A 19336-nucleotide genomic window follows, 5' to 3' on the forward strand; every position below is an offset into this window, starting at 1 on the left:
GGGAAACACACTGTAAACTCACTGCACTATCTTCATCTGAGCCCTGCAGAGGGAAACACACTGTAGACACTCACTGCACTGTCTTCATCTGAGCCCTGCAGAGGGAAACACACTGTAGACACTCACTGCACTGTCTTCATCTGAGCCCTGCAGAGGGAAACACACTGTAAACTCACTGCACTGTCTTCATCTGAGCCCTGCAGAGGGAAACACACTGTAAACTCACTGCACTGTCTTCATCTGAGCCCTGCAGAGGGAAACACACTGTAAACTCACTGCACTGTCTTCATCTGAGCCCTGCAGAGGGAAACACACTGTAGACACTCACTGCACTGTCTTCATCTGAGCCCTGCAGAGGGAAACACACTGTAAACTCACTGCACTGTCTTCATCTGAGCCCTGCAGAGGGAAACACACTGTAAACTCACTGCAATGTCTTCATCTGAGCCCTGCAGAGGGAAACACATTTACAATCCATCTGGCAGAGGCTCTTATCCTGTTATCCAGAGACTTACCGTCAGTGCTGGAAAGTAACTAAGTACATTAACTTTAGTACAATTTTGAGGTGCTTTTACTTTACTGGAGTATTTCCAATTTTCAGTACTTCTAACTTACTCCTTACTTGCTTCTACTCCCCTACAGAGGCAAATATTGTACTCTTTTGCTCCACTACAGTTATGTGAAAACCTTAGTTACTAATTTCAACTTGATCTCGCTGTCTCTCAGTTATTTTGTAGATTTTGTTTATTATTACAAAACATTAACACACATTAACCAACTCTATACACATTTTGGCCGTTTGTAAATAGACGATCTACAAGCTCACAATGTGTCCCATGTAGATCTGCTATTTGCATAAGATGTTTATACATTTGTAATGAGATCTGCATAATGAGTACTTTTATTTTTGATACTTTAAGTACATTTTACATTTTTATGCCAATACTTTTGTATTGTCAAGTATATTTTGAATTCCAGACTTGCAATGGAGTAGTTCTACATTGCAGTATATTTTATACTTTTGCTTAAGTAAAACTACGGAGTACTTTTTCCACCACTGACAACAGTGAAATCAGAGCAAGCAGAGTGCAAAGAAAAAACAATTAAGCGCTACAAAGAAATAGGCACACATCAAACCTCTGTCTAAACAACATGCTATAGCATTCTTAGCACAAAGAAACTGGATAGGCACGCTTCAAACCTAGCCTCTGTCTGACAGCATTCTTAGCATTGGTGGTCAAGAGAATTACAAGTAAAAGTTCACTAGTAAATACAACACATACAGGTGTGTGTGTGTGTGTGTGTGTGTGTGTGTGTGTGTGTGTGTGTGTGTGTGTGTGTGTGTGTGTGTGTGTGTGTGTGTGTGTGTGTGTGTGTGTGTGTGTGTGTGTGTGTGTGTGTGTGTGTGTGTGTGTGTGTGTGTGTGTGTGTGTGTGTGTGTGTGTGTGTGTGTGTGTGTGTGTGTGTGTGTGTGTGTGTACAGTGTCTGTCAGGCTGGCATTGTGCAGGTTAGTGTACAGTAAATGTCCCATTGTTTCTATGTAGGTCAGTCTTCGGCTGAAAACAATCCGATGCTGATGATGAAAACACTGTCACTGAAAGAAGAGACATGTTGCTTTTTTTGCCATGATATCAATAATATTTCCATTACACTATTTACCAATTTCTATTAATTAAACCCATGCATGCATTATCTTTTATCTACTGTGATCTATTATCATGCAGATCACTGTCTTTCAGCATTCTGGCTCCAAATGGACCCGTACAGGTCTGTAACTCTGACTGTACAAATGGTAATTAAATATGGTCCACATAATCTTGTTTCATTTGTACACTCTCAGGGTTAATTAAGTTACGTTTATTTATGTACCGGTAGATTGGAGTCCCAGAGATACAAATCTGTATCATGCAAATCAAAATGGGATTCCGTGAAATGAAAATTGGTGCAAAAGTGCCTCTTTTTTTTTTACATTGGTTCCTCACTAATGCTGCATATGACAGTGCCATTTCTGTCTATAGTTACCGTGTCTCAGAGGTGGAAATTTAAACTGTATGGAAATGTATCGATAACTTAATTGTCTTGGACTTTAAACTAGATTTCAAACGTCTTACTTTTTATTGTTACAAATTATATTTTAATGTGCTAATGTTCCAGAAACACAAAAGCTGTAGTTTCCATTATCTTGAAATCCCCACTGATGATGTCATTGGCAGCAGCAGGGCCAGATTTAGTGAATTGGGTGGTCGCCCAGGGCATCGCCCGTTTGATAGGGAGCCAATCAATAAAAAAACATTCCTATTCAATGCACCGCACAGCTGGCCCTAACCGCCTACTCTCCAAATCACACACAGCTGGCCCAATTGCCTCCCAACGACCGAAGTCAGCCCTGTTCGGCAGTTAAAATTTCAGGCTCTAGAGAAAGGGTCTTATCGTGACTATTGGTACTGAATGAGATAAGGTTGGTGGAGTGTTCCTTTTCACCCATTTAGGCCTGGGACTGCAACTGGGACCGCAACCGTTAAAAAAAAATCTTTTCAAACATTGTCGTTTCATTTAACCTACAGTATAATGACAACCAACGTGAAAGCGAGCTCACACGTTGTGAGCTTGTAGATATGCTATTGTTTTTTTTTAAACAGAAGTAATGTGAAGACTGCTTTGAAACATTTTCACCACACACATCTTGGCCCAAAGTATTTTCAGAGGGGGGTGGGGTCTGCACATATTAATTTGGGGGTCCTGCTTCCTTGACATTAAAAGGTTTGAGAACCACCGACCGTAATATCTTGTATTCAGGTACCGGTAATATAGTATTCAGGTCTAAATGGGTTAAAGTCACAATATTTATTTTTTCCTGAATGACGGGAGCTGAGGCGAGCGTTGAGCGTGTACCTTGTCGTAGTATCGGAGCTGGTACTCCAGGATGTCGCCGTTGGGTCTGTCGGGCTGCGGCCAGGACAGCGTGATGGAGTCTGGGGCGCGTTTCAACTGGTGCATCATGGGAACAGTAGAGGGAACTAAAGGGGAGACGGAAAAAGTACACACGTTGTGTAAGTTAACTCCCGAGCCATCTTCTGTTTCCTCCTTGTGATGTACAAGTTCTCCCTCAGGACACGATGCTAGTACTCTATGTCGCACAGACGTTTTTTTATGATTAGTACTAACTGTAGCCCCCCCCCCCCCCCCCCGTGTAACAACATACAAATACATCAACATCAACAAACATAAAACACACATCAAACAAAACAATTGAATGTACACGGAGGTACACATCTACTTTTCCAGTAGATGTAGCTTACTTATAGAGCTGGAAACGAGTCCCCATACATGTAGATGATAATGTCCCCAATGTCGCAAAGACTTAACCCCATAATCCAGCCCTTGAGTGCTAAGCCGGGAGGCATTGGGTAAAAAAAAAAAAGTAGTCTTTGGTATTACTTGGCCTACGGTCAGGGATTGAACCCCCGGCCTCTCAATCTCAGGGCGGTCACTAACCACAAGGCCACTGAGCTAGTGAGAAAGAGGGAGAATGAATTTGCCATGAGAAAAGCAGGCACTGGCCCTCCAACTGCTCCTGATAAGAAACGTTGTTCCTGACAAGTGATGCCAAAAATATCCTCATGTCTGTGTCACTCAACAATGTCATTATGTCATCACTCAACAATCCTCATGAACCACTTTGTTTGGATCTCTCTTGCACTATTTTAATTCCCTTTTGTAAGTGGACAGCAGCACAAGCAACTGCTTATTTATACTTCTGGGTCAAATGTTTTTGCTCAAAGGCTGACCCTACGTCAGTGTCCAGGGGCAAACCTCACAGAGCTGCATTAACCAGAAGAGGGCAGCATTGCCAAAGCGGTAGGAGATGGATCTGTCTCACAGTGATGGAGACCACGGACTACAAAGCAGTCTATGGGGCTGTATTTAGTTTCTGTGGTTGCCATTTGGCTCCTTCTAGCCCAGATCAGGGGAGCATTCCAGCATTCCAGTAATTTTACCAATAGCCACATAATCCCTGGAGGACACACGCACACACGCGCACACACACACACACACACACACACACACACACACACACACACACACACACACACACACACACATGCACGCACACACGCGCGCACTAAAATCACTTTCTTTCTTTTTAAAGTGAATGGAATTTCTGATGCTTTTCATTTTTCATGAAACCAGCACATTATGCTTTGTTTCTGTATAGCTGCGTCAATGTCTTATCTTCGTTTACGGTGCTGGTCTTTCTCCTTGTCTGTTCTCCTCTTTCCTGCTCTCTCTCTCTCTCTCTCTCTCTCTCTCTCTCTCTCTCTCTCGTTAGTTCTCTCTGTAGTGAAGAACATAATGTGAAGTGACAGGATATCGTGACCTCGGGCCACCTGAGTCCAGAAAGCAGGAGACGAAAAGATGGAGCAGAGAAATAGACGGGACGAGAGAGAAAAGGAAAGGGAGATACAGGGAGGAAAAGAGAGGAGAGAGAGAGAGAGAGAGAGAGAGAGAGGTTGGGGTGTGGAGACAGACAGACAGACAGACAGACAGACAGACAGACAGATCACAAACCCTAGTAAAAGGCATTGTTAAACAGAAAAGTCTACAAGAAAGCTGAGAGTTGTAGCAGACCTGCATGTTTCTGGGAGTTTGTTCCATTCATTTGGTGCATAAAAAAACACTAAGAAAATACTCATGCCCCTCCACGTTTAGCTTTGACTCTGGGTTTAGAAAGCTGACTCTGGATGTTTTATGATCAGAAATGTAGTTTGGTCTTAAATCCTTCAGTGTTTCATACTAAACGTACTGTCAGTACTACTTTGAAGTAAATGATTTGACCCCCTGGGAAACGCCAGTGTCAAGATGTGAGAACGGAGAGTGATAAGATCCACTTTCTTCCAGCTTCTTTCTTAGTGAGGACATGAGCACTAGCACTGCAGCCTTCTGAATCGAAGGCAGCTGTCTGACAGATTACTTAAGGGAGAGATCTGCAAAGACACCGGCGTTACATAGCCAAGTCTACTGAAGATAAATGCATGGACAAGTTCTTCCAAATCCTGCTGAGACATGAGTCCTTTAATCCTTAGTATATTCCTAAGGTGAAAGTAGGCTGACTTTGTAATTGTCTAAATATGGCTGCTGAAATTCACGTCTGCGTCAATGACTGCGCTGAGATCTCTTCTCTGGCTTGGGTTGTGGTTTTTGAACATTGCCGACTGAAGCTGAGCACTGACTTTTAATCATTCTTCCTCGGAGAGAAAAGGAGGGCGAGAGAGGGGGGAGAGAGAGGGGGAGAGAGAGCAGGAAATATACTGTAGATGTAGAGACAAGTCTCCCCGGATGGTTTAATGAAAGGAAGATAAATCACGCATGCACGCACACCGCAAGCGCGCACACACACACACACACACACACACACACACACACACACACACACACACACACACACACACACACACACACACACACACACACACACACACACGCAAGCACACACACGCAAGCACACACACGCAAGCACACACACACACACACACACACACACAGTAAAGTACATGTGATAAACTGATCATCACAATTCATCTTTATTTATCTTTACCTGACTGGCTTGTGGTGAAGTTGATGCTGTCGTATCGAGGTGGGAAGGGACTCAGAGCCGATACTTCGTTGACGGCTTGGATCTGCCAAACGACACATTCACATAATCACATTCATAGCACACATTCAGCCAGTGACTTCACAACATGTGCAAGCAATGTCATATGTTCGATTAGATCATGTAAGCAGTACGTAAATGTTTTTCTTTTAACCCATTTAGGCCTGACGTTGTAATAAGAAAAACGTTCGCTCTGAAAGAATACATATTCAAAGATTTTGAATTTTGAGATTTTGATTTTGAGATTTTGTAGCAGACCTACAAGCTTGTAGATCTGCTATTTAAACATATCAACAGATCTGTAACATTTTCTTTAACGTGTAATGCATGTAGAATAAATGGCGAAGCAGCAAATTATATCGTATACACCCTGGGTCAATTTTTTGCACTCTGTGTTAAGGACTCATACTGTAGGATTTCCCTGTGTAGTAAGTACAGTGTGCAGACTGTACTGTACCTACTGTATCCATCATCAATAAGGTATAAGCAACGATTTAGCCAATGTATGTCACAGTGAATAATGCATGTCACTGTGTACCTGCATCTTACATGCCACGTATAGATTAATAGAGCATGCAGGACGACCTCCCTTCACTATGATTCCAGGAAGTGTTTATCCACTCACCTCTAGCATAGAGATTGTTGATTACTTAGTTCCAAAAATATAGTCTATATTATCAGAAGTCGATTACTATTGTGACTGAAAATAAAGCCTGTGTCCTGTGACTTGAGGTACGATACAATACGATACAACTTTATTGTCAGCTTGCACTGAAATTTGTCTTGCGTCCATGACGTCACCGTTCAAGATACAGACAAGACATACACAATATTACAAAATGATAGACATTACAGGACACAAAACACAGAAACAGACAAGAACGAGAACATATCCTCTGGTTTATCGATTTTGGTTTAAAAGCAGGACAGACTGATGCACAAAAGAGTTCTTTAGTCTGTTGTTCTTATACTTAGGGACTCTAAACCGCCTCATGGAGGGCAACATCTTTTCGTTCTTGTCAAAGTACGTCACTTTAGGATGCATATCTCGCCTCAGAACAAAACTAACACGGGAGGAAACTATATTAGTAAATATTACCAATGCCTTTGAATCGTAGCCTGGCTAATAAGCCAGACTAATATCACACTGTCGTGGTAATCCGTCGGCAGGCAACGGCTGATTGGGTCTGGCTTATTAGCCAGGCTATTTGAATCGCACAGGGTTTTAACACACCTATTCATTTCCACATCAAGCTGAAACAGGTCTGACTTGATGGGCTTTGTTTTGGCAACAGAATGACAACACACTTTGGGTCAGCAGAGAGCTACAGGGATGACGTCTGTAGGCCACTTTAGTATTCCAATGGAAATGTAGCATGGGGTTCCGGCTAAATGAAGAAAATAAGCTCAGTATCAAACTCAAGACTTCTATTAAATGGGACATGCAGGATTATGCTCATTTCCAGCTATTCTATTTTCATTCTGGGACTCCGCTAGAGTAGTTTTGCATGATTCACTCACTCAAAGAAAGTAAGAAAAAATGCTTTGAAACCTAGGATTCTGAGCAGTCTGAGCTTTGTTCTCACGGGGATTACTTACTATCATCTAATTATTTGCAACTTTCAGCACATTTACTATGAGCGTCTGACACTGTCACACTGTCACATATACACTGTATGAGGTAAAATAAGGAAAAGCATAATGCCCTTTACCACGTTTTGTTCAACAAGACAATCTTCACACAGGCAATTATTATTCTTAAGAAAAGCATATATTGGTTAAAGAATTCATGGCTGAGATATTTAATAGCAGTCATTTCTGCATGAATGGAAAACCATGATAAAAAAGAATTAATTTGCAGAGGGAACTAGCGTCTCGGTTTTAGAACATGCTGTAGAACTCTATCATCATAGTCAGACATGTCTGCGGTCACTGCTTCAAGTTCCTTGGTGTACAGAGTACAGACTGTACACATACATACACAGTATATATCCCAGGCCTTTATACTGTACAGTACAAAGCGGCAGCTATGTTCATGAAAAAGCTAAGAGACCCTTCTTCAGCTGTACAGTTTGTATCAAAAAGCTTAATACATTTCCACACAGAAGAAAACCCTTTACCTGTACTTTTTGTGGTAAAACTTAAAAGCGCTCAAACTTTCTTTCTTTTCCTGACTTAATCTCTTCCCCCTCTATTCTTCCCTTTCTACGTTTTTGAGTGGTGCAACCTCTCCAAGGAACAGCAATGTCCGTGTTCCCGTGTTGGTTCACCCACCTATGTGTTGGTTAATGAGCACCAGTATATGACTATGAGTACCAGTAGGGGCACTGTTGTGCCAGAAACAGAGAGAGGGATAGTGCTGCACTGTTGCCTGCTAATGAGAGAGAGAGAGAGAGAGAGAGAGAGAGAGGGAGAGGTGGTGGGGGGGGGGGAGTTGCACCACTCAGTTCACACGAGTGTAATTTGTCTTGGAAAAATGACCCGATGGGAACTATACGAACAAAAAAACGAATTTCGACCACTTTTTCCTTTTACCCGTAAAACTGTGATGTGACAATATAAAGCTGATTCTTGTGGGCCACAGCCGCCACACACGCATCACGTCACACATGTACGGTGAAAAATCCCAACAACATCTGCAGTATAGCCTTGGGGCCGGCTGACGAAACTCGGCGTCCTGCATCCTCAGGATGTTCTCTACACAACAGCAGCTGGAGGAGCTGCCTCGCCACCTGCTATGGGAGCTGCCCCCGTTTAGCCCTCCATCACGGAGGCAGCGCGACAGAGGGTGGTTTCGGACGGCCCAGTGCATCGTTCGGCGGAGGTGAGGCACCCTCCCTCCCTCCCAGGACATGATGTGCCAGGTGGTGCACAGCCAAGGCAACAAAAAAAAGTATTACTTTCTATTAAGGACACTAACCACCCAGGCCACAATCTGTTCACACTTCACAGTCGTCAAAAATGCTGCGCAAACTGTGACTGTGGGACAGTTTACACAGCCAGGCCATGAGGCTATCTGTCACACGACGTGTCTGACTGTCTGTACATAATGAACTATATCATCACCTGCTGCACTTTTGACCACATCTGTTCTGTCAAAGGTACATTGGCCTGTCCACCCGCAATCCCGCATGCTAGCCTGAAAGAGCGTTCTATGCCTTTCTGGGCATAGAGGGGCGGAACATGAAACTGATGCCGACCTGCTGTTGGTTCACCAACCTATGAATATGGAGTTCTTTGTCAGGCATGCCCGTTTATTTAGTCGATTACATTTTGGAGGGCCTTGATGCCGTCGTAATGGCTGATTTTACACTTGCTGAAAATAGCCGTAAAATGACTTATACTGGATCTCTTGTCCACTAGTCCCTTCCTAACATTTTAGTCTAGTCTTTAGCTGTTGACGAAATTGTCAATATGATTTAGTCTTAGTTTTAGTCACCATAGCTTAGTTTTCATTTAGTTTCCATTTAGTTTTCGTCAGTGAAAACTAAATGAAAAAAAGATGTCGTCTTAGTTTTAGTCAACAAAAACAACACTGGTATAGGGCTTGGCGCACCTGTATGAGGTAGGTGACCCTGGTCAGCAGGTTGTGGAGGGTGACCCTACCTGTATGAGGTAGGTGACCCTGGTCGGCAGGTTGTGGAGGGTGACCCTACCTGTATGAGGTAGGTGACCCTGGTCGGCAGGTTGTTGAGGGTGACCCTACCTGTATGAGGTAGGTGACCCTGGTCGGCAGGTTGTTGAGGGTGACCCTACCTGTATGAGGTAGGTGACCCTGGTCAGCAGGTTGTTGAGGGTGACCCTACCTGTATGAGGTATGTGACCCTGGTCAGCAGGTTGTTGAGGGTGACCCTACCTGTATGAGGTAGGTGACCCTGGTCGGCAGGTTGTGGAGGGTGACCCTACCTGTATGAGGTAGGTGACCCTGGTCGGCAGGTTGTTGAGGGTGACCCTACCTGTATGAGGTAGGTGACCCTGGTCGGCAGGTTGTTGAGGGTGACCCTACCTGTATGAGGTAGGTGACCCTGGTCAGCAGGTTGTTGAGGGTGACCCGGGTGTGTCTGAGGTTGGTCTGCGCCGGGCTGTAGGTGACGGACTCCCCGCACCACGAGCACGCCGCCGGGTTGCTGGAGGTGGCCGAGGGGCAGGTGCGACACACCACCGAGTACCACACCTCGTCGCGGCCGCCCATGTCCACCGGGGGGCGCCATCGCAGGGACACGCCCCCGCCGTCTCCGCTCTCGTACTCCCAGGACAGAGTGACGGGTGCAGATGGAGGACCTGGGAGAGAGAGAGAGAGATCCAGAGAGAGGGAGAGAGGCATATGAAGGAACATAGAAACAAGGTTGAAGAAGAGATGGATGGGGAGAGAGAGAGAGAGATGAAGGAACATAGAAACAAGGGGAAGAAGAGATGCATTTGTAGAAGAAGGGAGAGAGAGAGACAGAGAGAGTGTGTGTGTATGTGTGTGAGAGAGACAAGAGACACAGAGCGAGAGACAGAGAGAGAGAGCGAGAGAGAGAGAGAGAGAGAGAAGGGCAAAGGCGTGTTGGCATGTGACATAGGGGGAGATAAAAGATCAACATCACAAAAAATGATACGAGAGAGAGATGTACAGCAGAAAGGGAAAGCATGTTTACACATGCATATTATATGTCGTGGATACTCAGCGCCGCAGAAGAAGCATGTGCTAAAATCTTGAAGGCATGAGGGTTACATCACTACACTGGGAGGTAGAAGACCTTTCAATCAAAGGGAGGAAAAAGAGACGTTGCGTCCACTACATCACGTTTCTCCCGACCACATTTTGGCTTCGGACAGACCACTCCTGCCCAGACGGAACCGGAGTGGCCTGGGCTGGACAATGTTCTCCGGCCAAAGTCGTGTCTCCCGGCGTTCCAAACTCACTTGTGCAGGAGGATGTGTTTGCGTCTTTGGCAGCGCGGTAGAAGCCACTCCGGCACTCGCACACATCTGCTCCCTCTTGGCCGGTGCGGCTGTTGGCGGGACAGACGGAGCAGGGCGCCGAGCCCGACGTCGGCTTGAAGTAGCCCGCCGGACACTCTGTGCAGAGAGAGACAGGCACAGGGGAGACAAATGAGACACTCTGTGCAGAGAGACAGGCAAAGGGGGAGACAAATGAGACACTCTGTGCAGAGAGAGACAGGCACAGGGGAGACAAATGAGACACTCTGTGCAGAGAGAGACAGGCACAGGGGAGACAAATGAGACACTCTGTGCAGAGAGAGACAGGCACAGGGGAGACAAATGAGACACTCTGTGCAGAGAGACAGGCAAAGGGGGAGACAAATGAGACACTCTGTGCAGAGAGAGACAGGCACAGGGGAGACAAATGAGACACTCTGTGCAGAGAGACAGGCACAGGGGAGACAAATGAGACACTCTGTGCAGAGACAGGCACAGTGGAGACAAATGAGACACTCTGTGCAGAGAGAGACAGGCACAGGGGAGACAAATGAGACACTGTGCAGAGAGACAGGCAAAGGGGGAGACAAATGAGACACTCTGTGCAGAGAGAGACAGGCACAGGGGAGACAAATGAGACACTCTGTGCAGAGAGACAGGCACAGGGGAGACAAATGAGACACTCTGTGCAGAGACAGGCACAGTGGAGACAAATGAGACACTCTGTGCAGAGAGAGACAGGCACAGGGGAGACAAATGAGACACTGTGTGCAGAGAGAGACAGGCACAGGGGAGACAAATGAGACACTCTGTGCAGAGAGAGACAGGCACAGGGGAGACAAATGAGACACTCTGTGCAGAGAGAGACGGGCACAGGGGAGACAAATGAGACACTCTGTGCAGAGAGAGACAGGCACAGGGGAGACAAATGAGACACTGTGTGCAGAGAGAGACAGGCACAGGGGAGACAAATGAGACACTCTGTGCAGAGAGAGACAGGCACAGGGGAGACAAATGAGACACTCTGTGCAGAGAGAGACAGGCACAGGGGAGACAAATGAGACACTCTGTGCAGAGAGACAGGCACAGGGGAGACAAATGAGACACTCTGTGCAGAGAGAGACAGGCACATGGGGAGACAAATGAGACACTCTGTGCAGAGAGACGGGCACAGGGGAGACAAATGAGCTTCGCTCAGAAACACTATGAATTAGTAATTGTCCTAAAATGTGCTGGTGTCAGTGTGTTCTCCTGTTCTTAAACTACCGGTCTTATTCCAAGACGGAGACAAATTGCTGTCCGAATGGTTCAGACATTTAGATCATGTCTGTCTGTCTGTGTGTCCGTGTGTCCCCCCTTTGTGCCCATATATGGAGCTGAGTGATTTGTTTGTGATAGTCACATCACAGTTTTACAGGTAAAAATGTGTATGTTCCCATCATGTCATTTTTTCCAAGAAAAATAAATAAAGTTTGAGCGATTTTACCCAAAAAGGTACTGTACAGGTAAAGGGTTTTCCTTTCTGTGGTTCTTAGATATTCAGGCTACAAGCTTTTGCCACAAACGGTACAACCAAAATGTCTCTTATAGCTTATTTACAGCTTTAGTACAACTGTACAACCAAATATGTTTTTACCTTTTTTCCACAAAAAACACATGATAAAATCTCCATAACCATTGTTCCTTAATTTGGATTTAAGAACAGCCAAAGAGGCAGCATAACAGGATCTCAGGGATGGCACATATGTTTCAAAAATATGAATAGGTACAAAGCACACCTGAGCTTTAAAAGTAATCAGTAAGATCATTCTTAAAATAAACTGGTAACCAACCAATGAAACAATGCAAAAATTCATTAAAAAAATACATCGCATGGATTCACCTGGGACGTATCCTCAGTGATGTATCCCAAGGTCATCGGGGTTTCGGGTCTCCCAACATCATACCCCTCACTCAGGTGACCCAGCCGGGAGTGATCAAGTCCCGACTTACGTCCCAGTAGCTACCCTCGATCAGTCCCATTAGGGAAAAACCAGGGCCACACAATCCGTTCCTCCTGAACTACTCTGCCGTTCGGCCTCTGCGGCACCACCATTCCCATGTTGGTGCCGCAGGCTCCGCTTGAGGCTTGAAAGGCCCTCCTAAAGGCCTCACCGTGGGTTTGTTGGGCTTCTTCCTCACGGAAGACACAGGCTGGGGCGCTAACCCATACTGCTCCCGGGTGCCGTCTACATTCCGGCTGCCACCCGTCACTCCGGTGGTCACCAGACTATTCCTGGTTGTCACGTAGTCTATTCCTATGAGTCACTATAAATAGAATAACTAAAAATTTGCTCTAGTTTTTGTGCCAATTAAATATGGAGTGCCGTGATTTTGTTCCACCCTAAAACATGATCATCAGGTCTTATTGTTAGATAAGGAGGTATCATTTTTTCATAAGTGTACGGTATTTGTTAAAATGTTGTTTTTATGTGGGCACGCCCAACAGTTCATTAAGTATACCTGGTTTGCCTGGTGGGTAGTGATGGGTGGTGATCCACCTGAACTGAAGCCGCACCCACAGCTGTAGTTGTATGATAAAGGGGGAGGGGTTAGGGGAGGGGCTGATAGTGTGATGTCACTATATTACTGTTTATTTCATCGGCCGGTTTGACTGTCAAGGGTTCAGCCTCCAGGAAGAAACCCCAAATACAAAGTTAATAAACCATTGCACATAAAAACGACTCCAGGGTGTCTAATGAAGTACTCAAGTCACCTCATAGACACATGAAAAACTTAGTTCACATGAAAAATTGTGGCACTCCCTCTGCCAATTACATTTTACAACAACTTACTTTCAGTAGAATGTGTCCCACAGAACCTGTAAAAGGTCTCGACCATAACTCAAGACTGACAATAAAGTCGGAGTCACATTCCTGATAACAGCAGGAGATGCTTTCCTCAAACGTATTTGTAAAGAAGAGTAGAAGACCGTGGGCTGGGAAGGAGCTCTACATTTTTATGTGAAAAACCTGACACGAAACAACAACTCATCGCTCTGAACATGTCATTTCTATACGGGAGAATAATACATTCTCCCGTATAGAAAGAGTATACAGTATATACTGTATATAGTACACCTACACTCACCCTTAACCCCTTTTTTGTAGCCAGCCCAGTGTTGCGTATCATTTTAGTTCAATAAGTTGTATATGGACATCACTAGCACTATTGTTAGCCCCGCTAGCAGAAGGCCTGTAAGGATGGCTCTGTCTGTCTGTCTGTCTGTCCACCACTTTCACAAACGACAAACGATATTGTCTGGATTGCCAAACTTGTAATGTTTGATACACCTTCCTGAACCGAGGATGACACAAATGTTGTCTCGAAATAGAATTTGCGGATTTCCACGAATCTTGAGCACTGCAATGGAAGGAAGACGAACCCTAAATATCATGTGTGACTGACTGTGACCCGGGACCCCATGATCTATCCTCAACACCAACCTCAGGACAAAAAGAAAATTAACATTTCACACAAGATGTCTCATAATCTAAATAGGATTTCTACCACTACCCTTTGACCAATTTCCAGTTGGTTGTTGGTGTTGTTGGTGGATTATATGGGCTGCTAGCAGACGCAAGACTTGTGTCTTGTTTATTGACGTGTGCACGCACGCACGCACGCACGCACGCACGCACGCACGCACGCACGCGCAAGCCTCAGTAGGGAATAATATAATTCGGTCATGGCACAGTATGAGAGACAAAGCCATGCTTGTTAAAATGGTTACAATAAGAATTGAGTTGTTTTGCTCAACTCATGCATTTTGTCTATTCTCGTTACCTGTCCCGCAGTTCAGTCCTCTAAAATGGCAGCATTTTAGAGTCAAATTCTTCCTTTGTGCCTCCTGGACTCAAACGGTATCCAAAGCACAGAAAAGTCTTGACTTAACCACCTACTGTATACTACACGTGTTGCAAAAATACTGTAGGCAAACATTCAACCAAAATAGCATATTTACAACAAGCTCACAACATTGGTATAACTTGTAGATTATTGGAAAAAAAGAGGGAGCCCATTAATTATAGACCCCTGTGGGACCCCAGTCAATGGAGTGAAAAAACATTTCTTGTTGGCGCATTATAGTGTTTATGGAGGAAGTAGCGGGGATGTACGCGTATAAATAAATGGAGGCTGAAAGAAAACACGGCCACCCGTTCATTTCAAGGAAACCTTCTCACCGACACCACTAGTGCATGTGCCAACATGGAAAGTAGGTATAACACTGGGAGGGAGGGAGGGAGGGAGGGAGAGGGGCATTATCCCTCATGTTGCCTTGGGTGAAAATTGCAATAACTGACCTCATGTCGGTCCTTCAGGGTAGGCTCTGGATTCTATTTTAGGTAACACTTTGTGTTGTATTCCACACACGACTGAGCACATTGCTGCTACAAGAAGCAGATGCTTATTACCCTGGACATATTGTGTACGGTAAAGTGATGCAATGGATGTCAAATGTAGATGTAATGATGATATAAAAAAGAAAACGATAAATGGCTGTGAAATAAGGCTGCTGACGCACTCAAGAAATATGAACAGATAAAAGAAACGTGATTAGTGTACGACAAAGTAGATTTGCCAAACACAGCTGTGCACACATAACGCAGACTGGCACATTAACAGCCTGCGACAGAGAGAGACACAGTTCGGAATGAATACAAATACACAAAGCTACCAAATGTATACACATGCAGAGACAAAGATTTCCATTTTTGCGCTTTTGAAAAGTGCTGAGTCGCCGTGCGCCGATCAGTGAGAGAGCTGTGGGTGGGTGTGAAACGGTGTGAAATGTGCCAGTTGTTAATGCAGTGGCCCACGGCAACAGCTGACCTTATAGGTGGAGGAGGAGGCACTCCATTATATTACTTACTGCGCTCTGCCAGTAGCCTTCTGTCCTCAGATATACATGCTAATTAAAACTACTGTATGAGAATATGCATTGGACTGCCTCCAGTGACTTGTTCCTGCTGGCTGAGACAGAAGCGCAGTGGATGTATACTGTAGTGTAGAGAGAGCCTCGTCTGCGTGCTAGATTTGTACCCTCACCTGTGCATGAATTGATGCACTGCAGGCGTGCACAGACATTTTCAGGCGCAGGTGTTCGAGTGAAAAAAGGGCACATTGTGCAGCACGTGGAACCACCCTTAATAGTGTGTGATTTATTGATTTTGGGCCATAAATAATATATTAGCTTTTAATCCAGGATTGATCGATTTCACCATGGGCCACATGTACAAAAAAAAAAGTACACTGTGCAAAACAAAAATAAAATTAACTAACAAACTAAACTAACTTTCAAAAGGGCTATCCAGAGGGCAAAAGGGGCTCTAGCACCACCTAGTGTCTATCTGTGCACGCCCCTGAATAGATGGCCGGATTCTTCGCTTGGCACGGCGCTCACTGCTATGTGTGTAACAGACACATACAGCTCGCCATTTAGGGATTTTGCGCTGAGAAAATATTGTCAAGGTTGGTGGTTTAACAGTTACTGCATTTCTATCTGCATGTCTATCTTACTGATATTAGGTCATTGTAAAAATGTAGCACACCAAGTAAGAGAGTACTGTAGGTGCCTGTCTTTGTATTTAGTTTGGCTTATAGGTTTGTTTATTGTTTTCTGGTTAGTCTATAGCTAGATAAATAGCTTTGGGACTTGCATTGATAGTAGAAGTGTCTCTTTGGTTTGATTTAGTTCTTTGCTTTGGCAACTGCTCAGCTCTATTCAGCCTTCACAGTTTGTCTTTGCACTCGAGTCTGTAAATAAATAAATCTAAAGGTCCTTTCAGATGGGCAGCATGTGATGCAGACGTTGTCGTCTGGATCAAGGACAGGTCTGCTCCAGGTCTGCTCATGGGTCATCATGACTCATGAGGAACAACGCAACAAAGCAAGCGGGAAAAAAAAGCTCAACACAATCCAGGTATTCGGTCTGTGCACGAAACGAGCACGCGCGCGACAATGTCACGCTTGCGTTGTCGCCCCTCAACTTCTCCATGTGTACAAAAAACCACAGGCCTCTCATTGAAAATGAATTACTAGCTGCGTCGGTCCCTTTATGCTGCGTTCACACTTCACAGTCACACAGGCAGATTCAAAGATACAGTCTACCATTATACAATTACGCTGTATAGCATTGCATCTTTATATCTTCAGCGTCTACCAATTTGAACGCAGCATTAAGCTCCATTCATAACACCTCGTCTACACTGCCAGCGATGCGATTGATTGATTGAAATATTTATTAACAGTTTGCAGAATGACAGTACATTTCGAGCACTAACTCAATACAAAGACGTCCTGACGTGCAGCAACGTGGTCCACCCCTCCTTTACAGTATATCCGCTCACAGAGTCTATATTTGAGCGAGGTTTTGCAGCCCCAAACACTTTTATTGGTTGTGGTCTACACGGTACTATTTATTAGTTATATTTGATTGGTTCAGGCTACGTCGCAACGCAATGGCCAACGCTTCATATCAGGACAGTATTTCGTGCATTATTGCCGTCGGCCATCTGTGTAGATGAGGTGTTACAAACGGTCCTTTACACCTGTAGACCCAGTCGGAGGGCTAACCACAGGATGTTTGACACAGAAACACTTGAAATTCAAATAAATGTCACCTTAAAATGTGCTATGGAAAAGAAGAAAAGGGCCGCAACACTCATAGCCACCATGCTGGAAGTTTATTAACAGAAACCAACGTTTCGACCTGTAAGGTCTTCTTCAAAGAATGAACCTTAAAATGTGCCGCCAGGGAAACTGAGATGCAAACGGAGAAATAGACTGAAAGACAGCAAAGACAGTAAAATGATTAAATGGAGAAAAACTGAAAGAGACCATGTGAAAAGTGAGAGTGACAACATACAATTTGTGTGTCTGTGCAATCTGTTTTCAAGCTTTGATCTTAATTATATAACCTTGCCAAGAATGTGTGCCACGTACGTCTTATGTTTGACACAGCATTTTGTGTGTGTGTGTGTGTGTGTGTGTGTGTGTGTGTGTGCGCGCGCGCATGTGTGTGTGTTTAAGTGGACATGTGTGTTTGTGGGTGTTTAAGTGGAGTTGTGGGTTTGTACTGTATTCTTATGTGGGGACCTGTGTGTGTGCGAGTGTGTGCGCACTGCGCAGATATCTACATGTACTATACACACACATTTTTAGGTGTGTGTGTGTGTGTGTGTATGCGTGCATGTGTGCACATATACACAATGCACATGCAAAGTGTGGGTCTGCCCGTAGGAGGAAGAGACAGAACGAGGAGGAGGGAATATGGATTGAATGCAGTGCGAGTGTAAACAGATAAAAGGATTTCTGTGTTCCCACTCATTAGAGAGGAAGAGCTACCGTGTCTGTCTGCCAAACAGGTGTGAGGAAGGTTAGAGTGGAGCGGAGTAGAGTAGAGTGGAGAGGAGGGAGAGGTAGAGAGAGTGGTAGGAGTAGAGAGGTAGAGGGAGAGCATGCATGTATACCTTCTCCTCTCGGTGTGTGTGTGTGTGTCTGTGTGTGTGTGTGTGTGTGTGTGTGTGTGTGTGTGACTGTGAGTGTGTGTGTGTTTGTTTAATTCAACTTTAATTGAGCAAGAACGTCCTGCATAAAAGCTGTCTCTTTTTCAAGTGAGACCAGGGCAAAAATAGGCATATGCACAAAGAAAAACTAATTTTCCGAGAAATATGATTAAAACTATAGCTTACTGCTACAATACAGTGAGTACGGTTCAGTACTTTTCAAAGAAAACTGTCCATTGCTTTTCAAAGGGAACAAGTATGTCCTAAAGTACAATGCACAGTACACAGAGGCTTTTTGGGGGGGAAATAAAAAGCTAAGAAACCCTTTGGTTGTACAGTTTGTAGCAAAGCTTGTAAATAAGTTAAGATACCTTTTGCTTTTACGGTTTGTGGCAAAAGCTTGTAAATATCTAAGACCCATACAGAAGAAAACCATTTACTTTTTGTAGTAAAAGTGCTCAAACGTTCTTTTTTTCCTGCCTTGATCTCCTTGCGCCCACTTCCTCTCTTCTTCCCTTTCTTTTTTGGGAATTACTGTACGCACAAAAAATAATTTTATTTTACCTGTAAAACTGTGATCATGTCACAATAAAGCTGATTCAGAACACCAAGCAAGAGAGTAGCTTTCAGTCTTGGTATTTAGTTGGACTTAGGTAAGAGTTTGTTTATTGTTTTCTGGTTAGTATAGAATAGAAAGATAAATAGCTTTGGGGGTTGCATTCATATAGGATGTGTCTTCTTGGTTTGATTTAGTTATTTGCTTTGGCACCTGCTCAAGGAGGCATGCCAAGCAGTGTCAACCATATGAATAGAATACACATATGAAGACAATTTTCACATTATGGTGGTCCTTAACACGGAGCCCTGTGGTACTCCTTTGCAGACGTCAAATACGACTGTGTGTGCATGCGTGCGTTCTGATAGGATAGAAGCCGATGAGGGAGAACCACCCCCAGGTGGTGAGAGTAGGAACAGGAGAACCGTGTGAGCAAGTGGTGATACGAGAGACAGACAGACGTCCAGCAGAGGACAGGAAGAAAGACATGAGTGAACAAGGAGGACAGGCAGATGGAAGGTGAAGGAGGGAGAGAGAGTGAGCGTGAGAGAGAGAGATGGCAACGAGTGTGTGTGAGGAGGAAGAGATTAAAGAACGGCTCCATCCATCTTTTATGTTCCTGGGTCACATTATCGTATGTGTTCCCTTACAGC

General features: G+C 44.5%; 1 protein-coding gene across 2 annotated transcripts in view; it reads right to left on the bottom strand.

Annotated features, from left to right (window-relative positions):
* Positions 1-19336, bottom strand: part of ephb6 (eph receptor B6) — a gene marked incomplete at its 5' end in the record, with an annotated part of 76526 nt that overhangs the window by 10569 nt on the left and 46621 nt on the right. For both annotated transcript variants that reach the window (XM_080768118.1, XM_080768117.1), the window contains 4 exons: positions 2894-3018; positions 5598-5679; positions 9661-9935; positions 10563-10718. In XM_080768118.1, coding sequence (XP_080624244.1) covers positions 2894-3018; positions 5598-5679; positions 9661-9935; positions 10563-10718 — 638 coding nt within the window. The remainder of the gene's footprint in view (positions 1-2893; positions 3019-5597; positions 5680-9660; positions 9936-10562; positions 10719-19336) is intronic.

The sequence above is a fragment of the Protomyctophum bolini genome (assembly GCF_963924005.1).
Source record: "Protomyctophum bolini genome assembly, chromosome: 7".
Classification (NCBI taxonomy): domain Eukaryota; kingdom Metazoa; phylum Chordata; class Actinopteri; order Myctophiformes; family Myctophidae; genus Protomyctophum; species Protomyctophum bolini.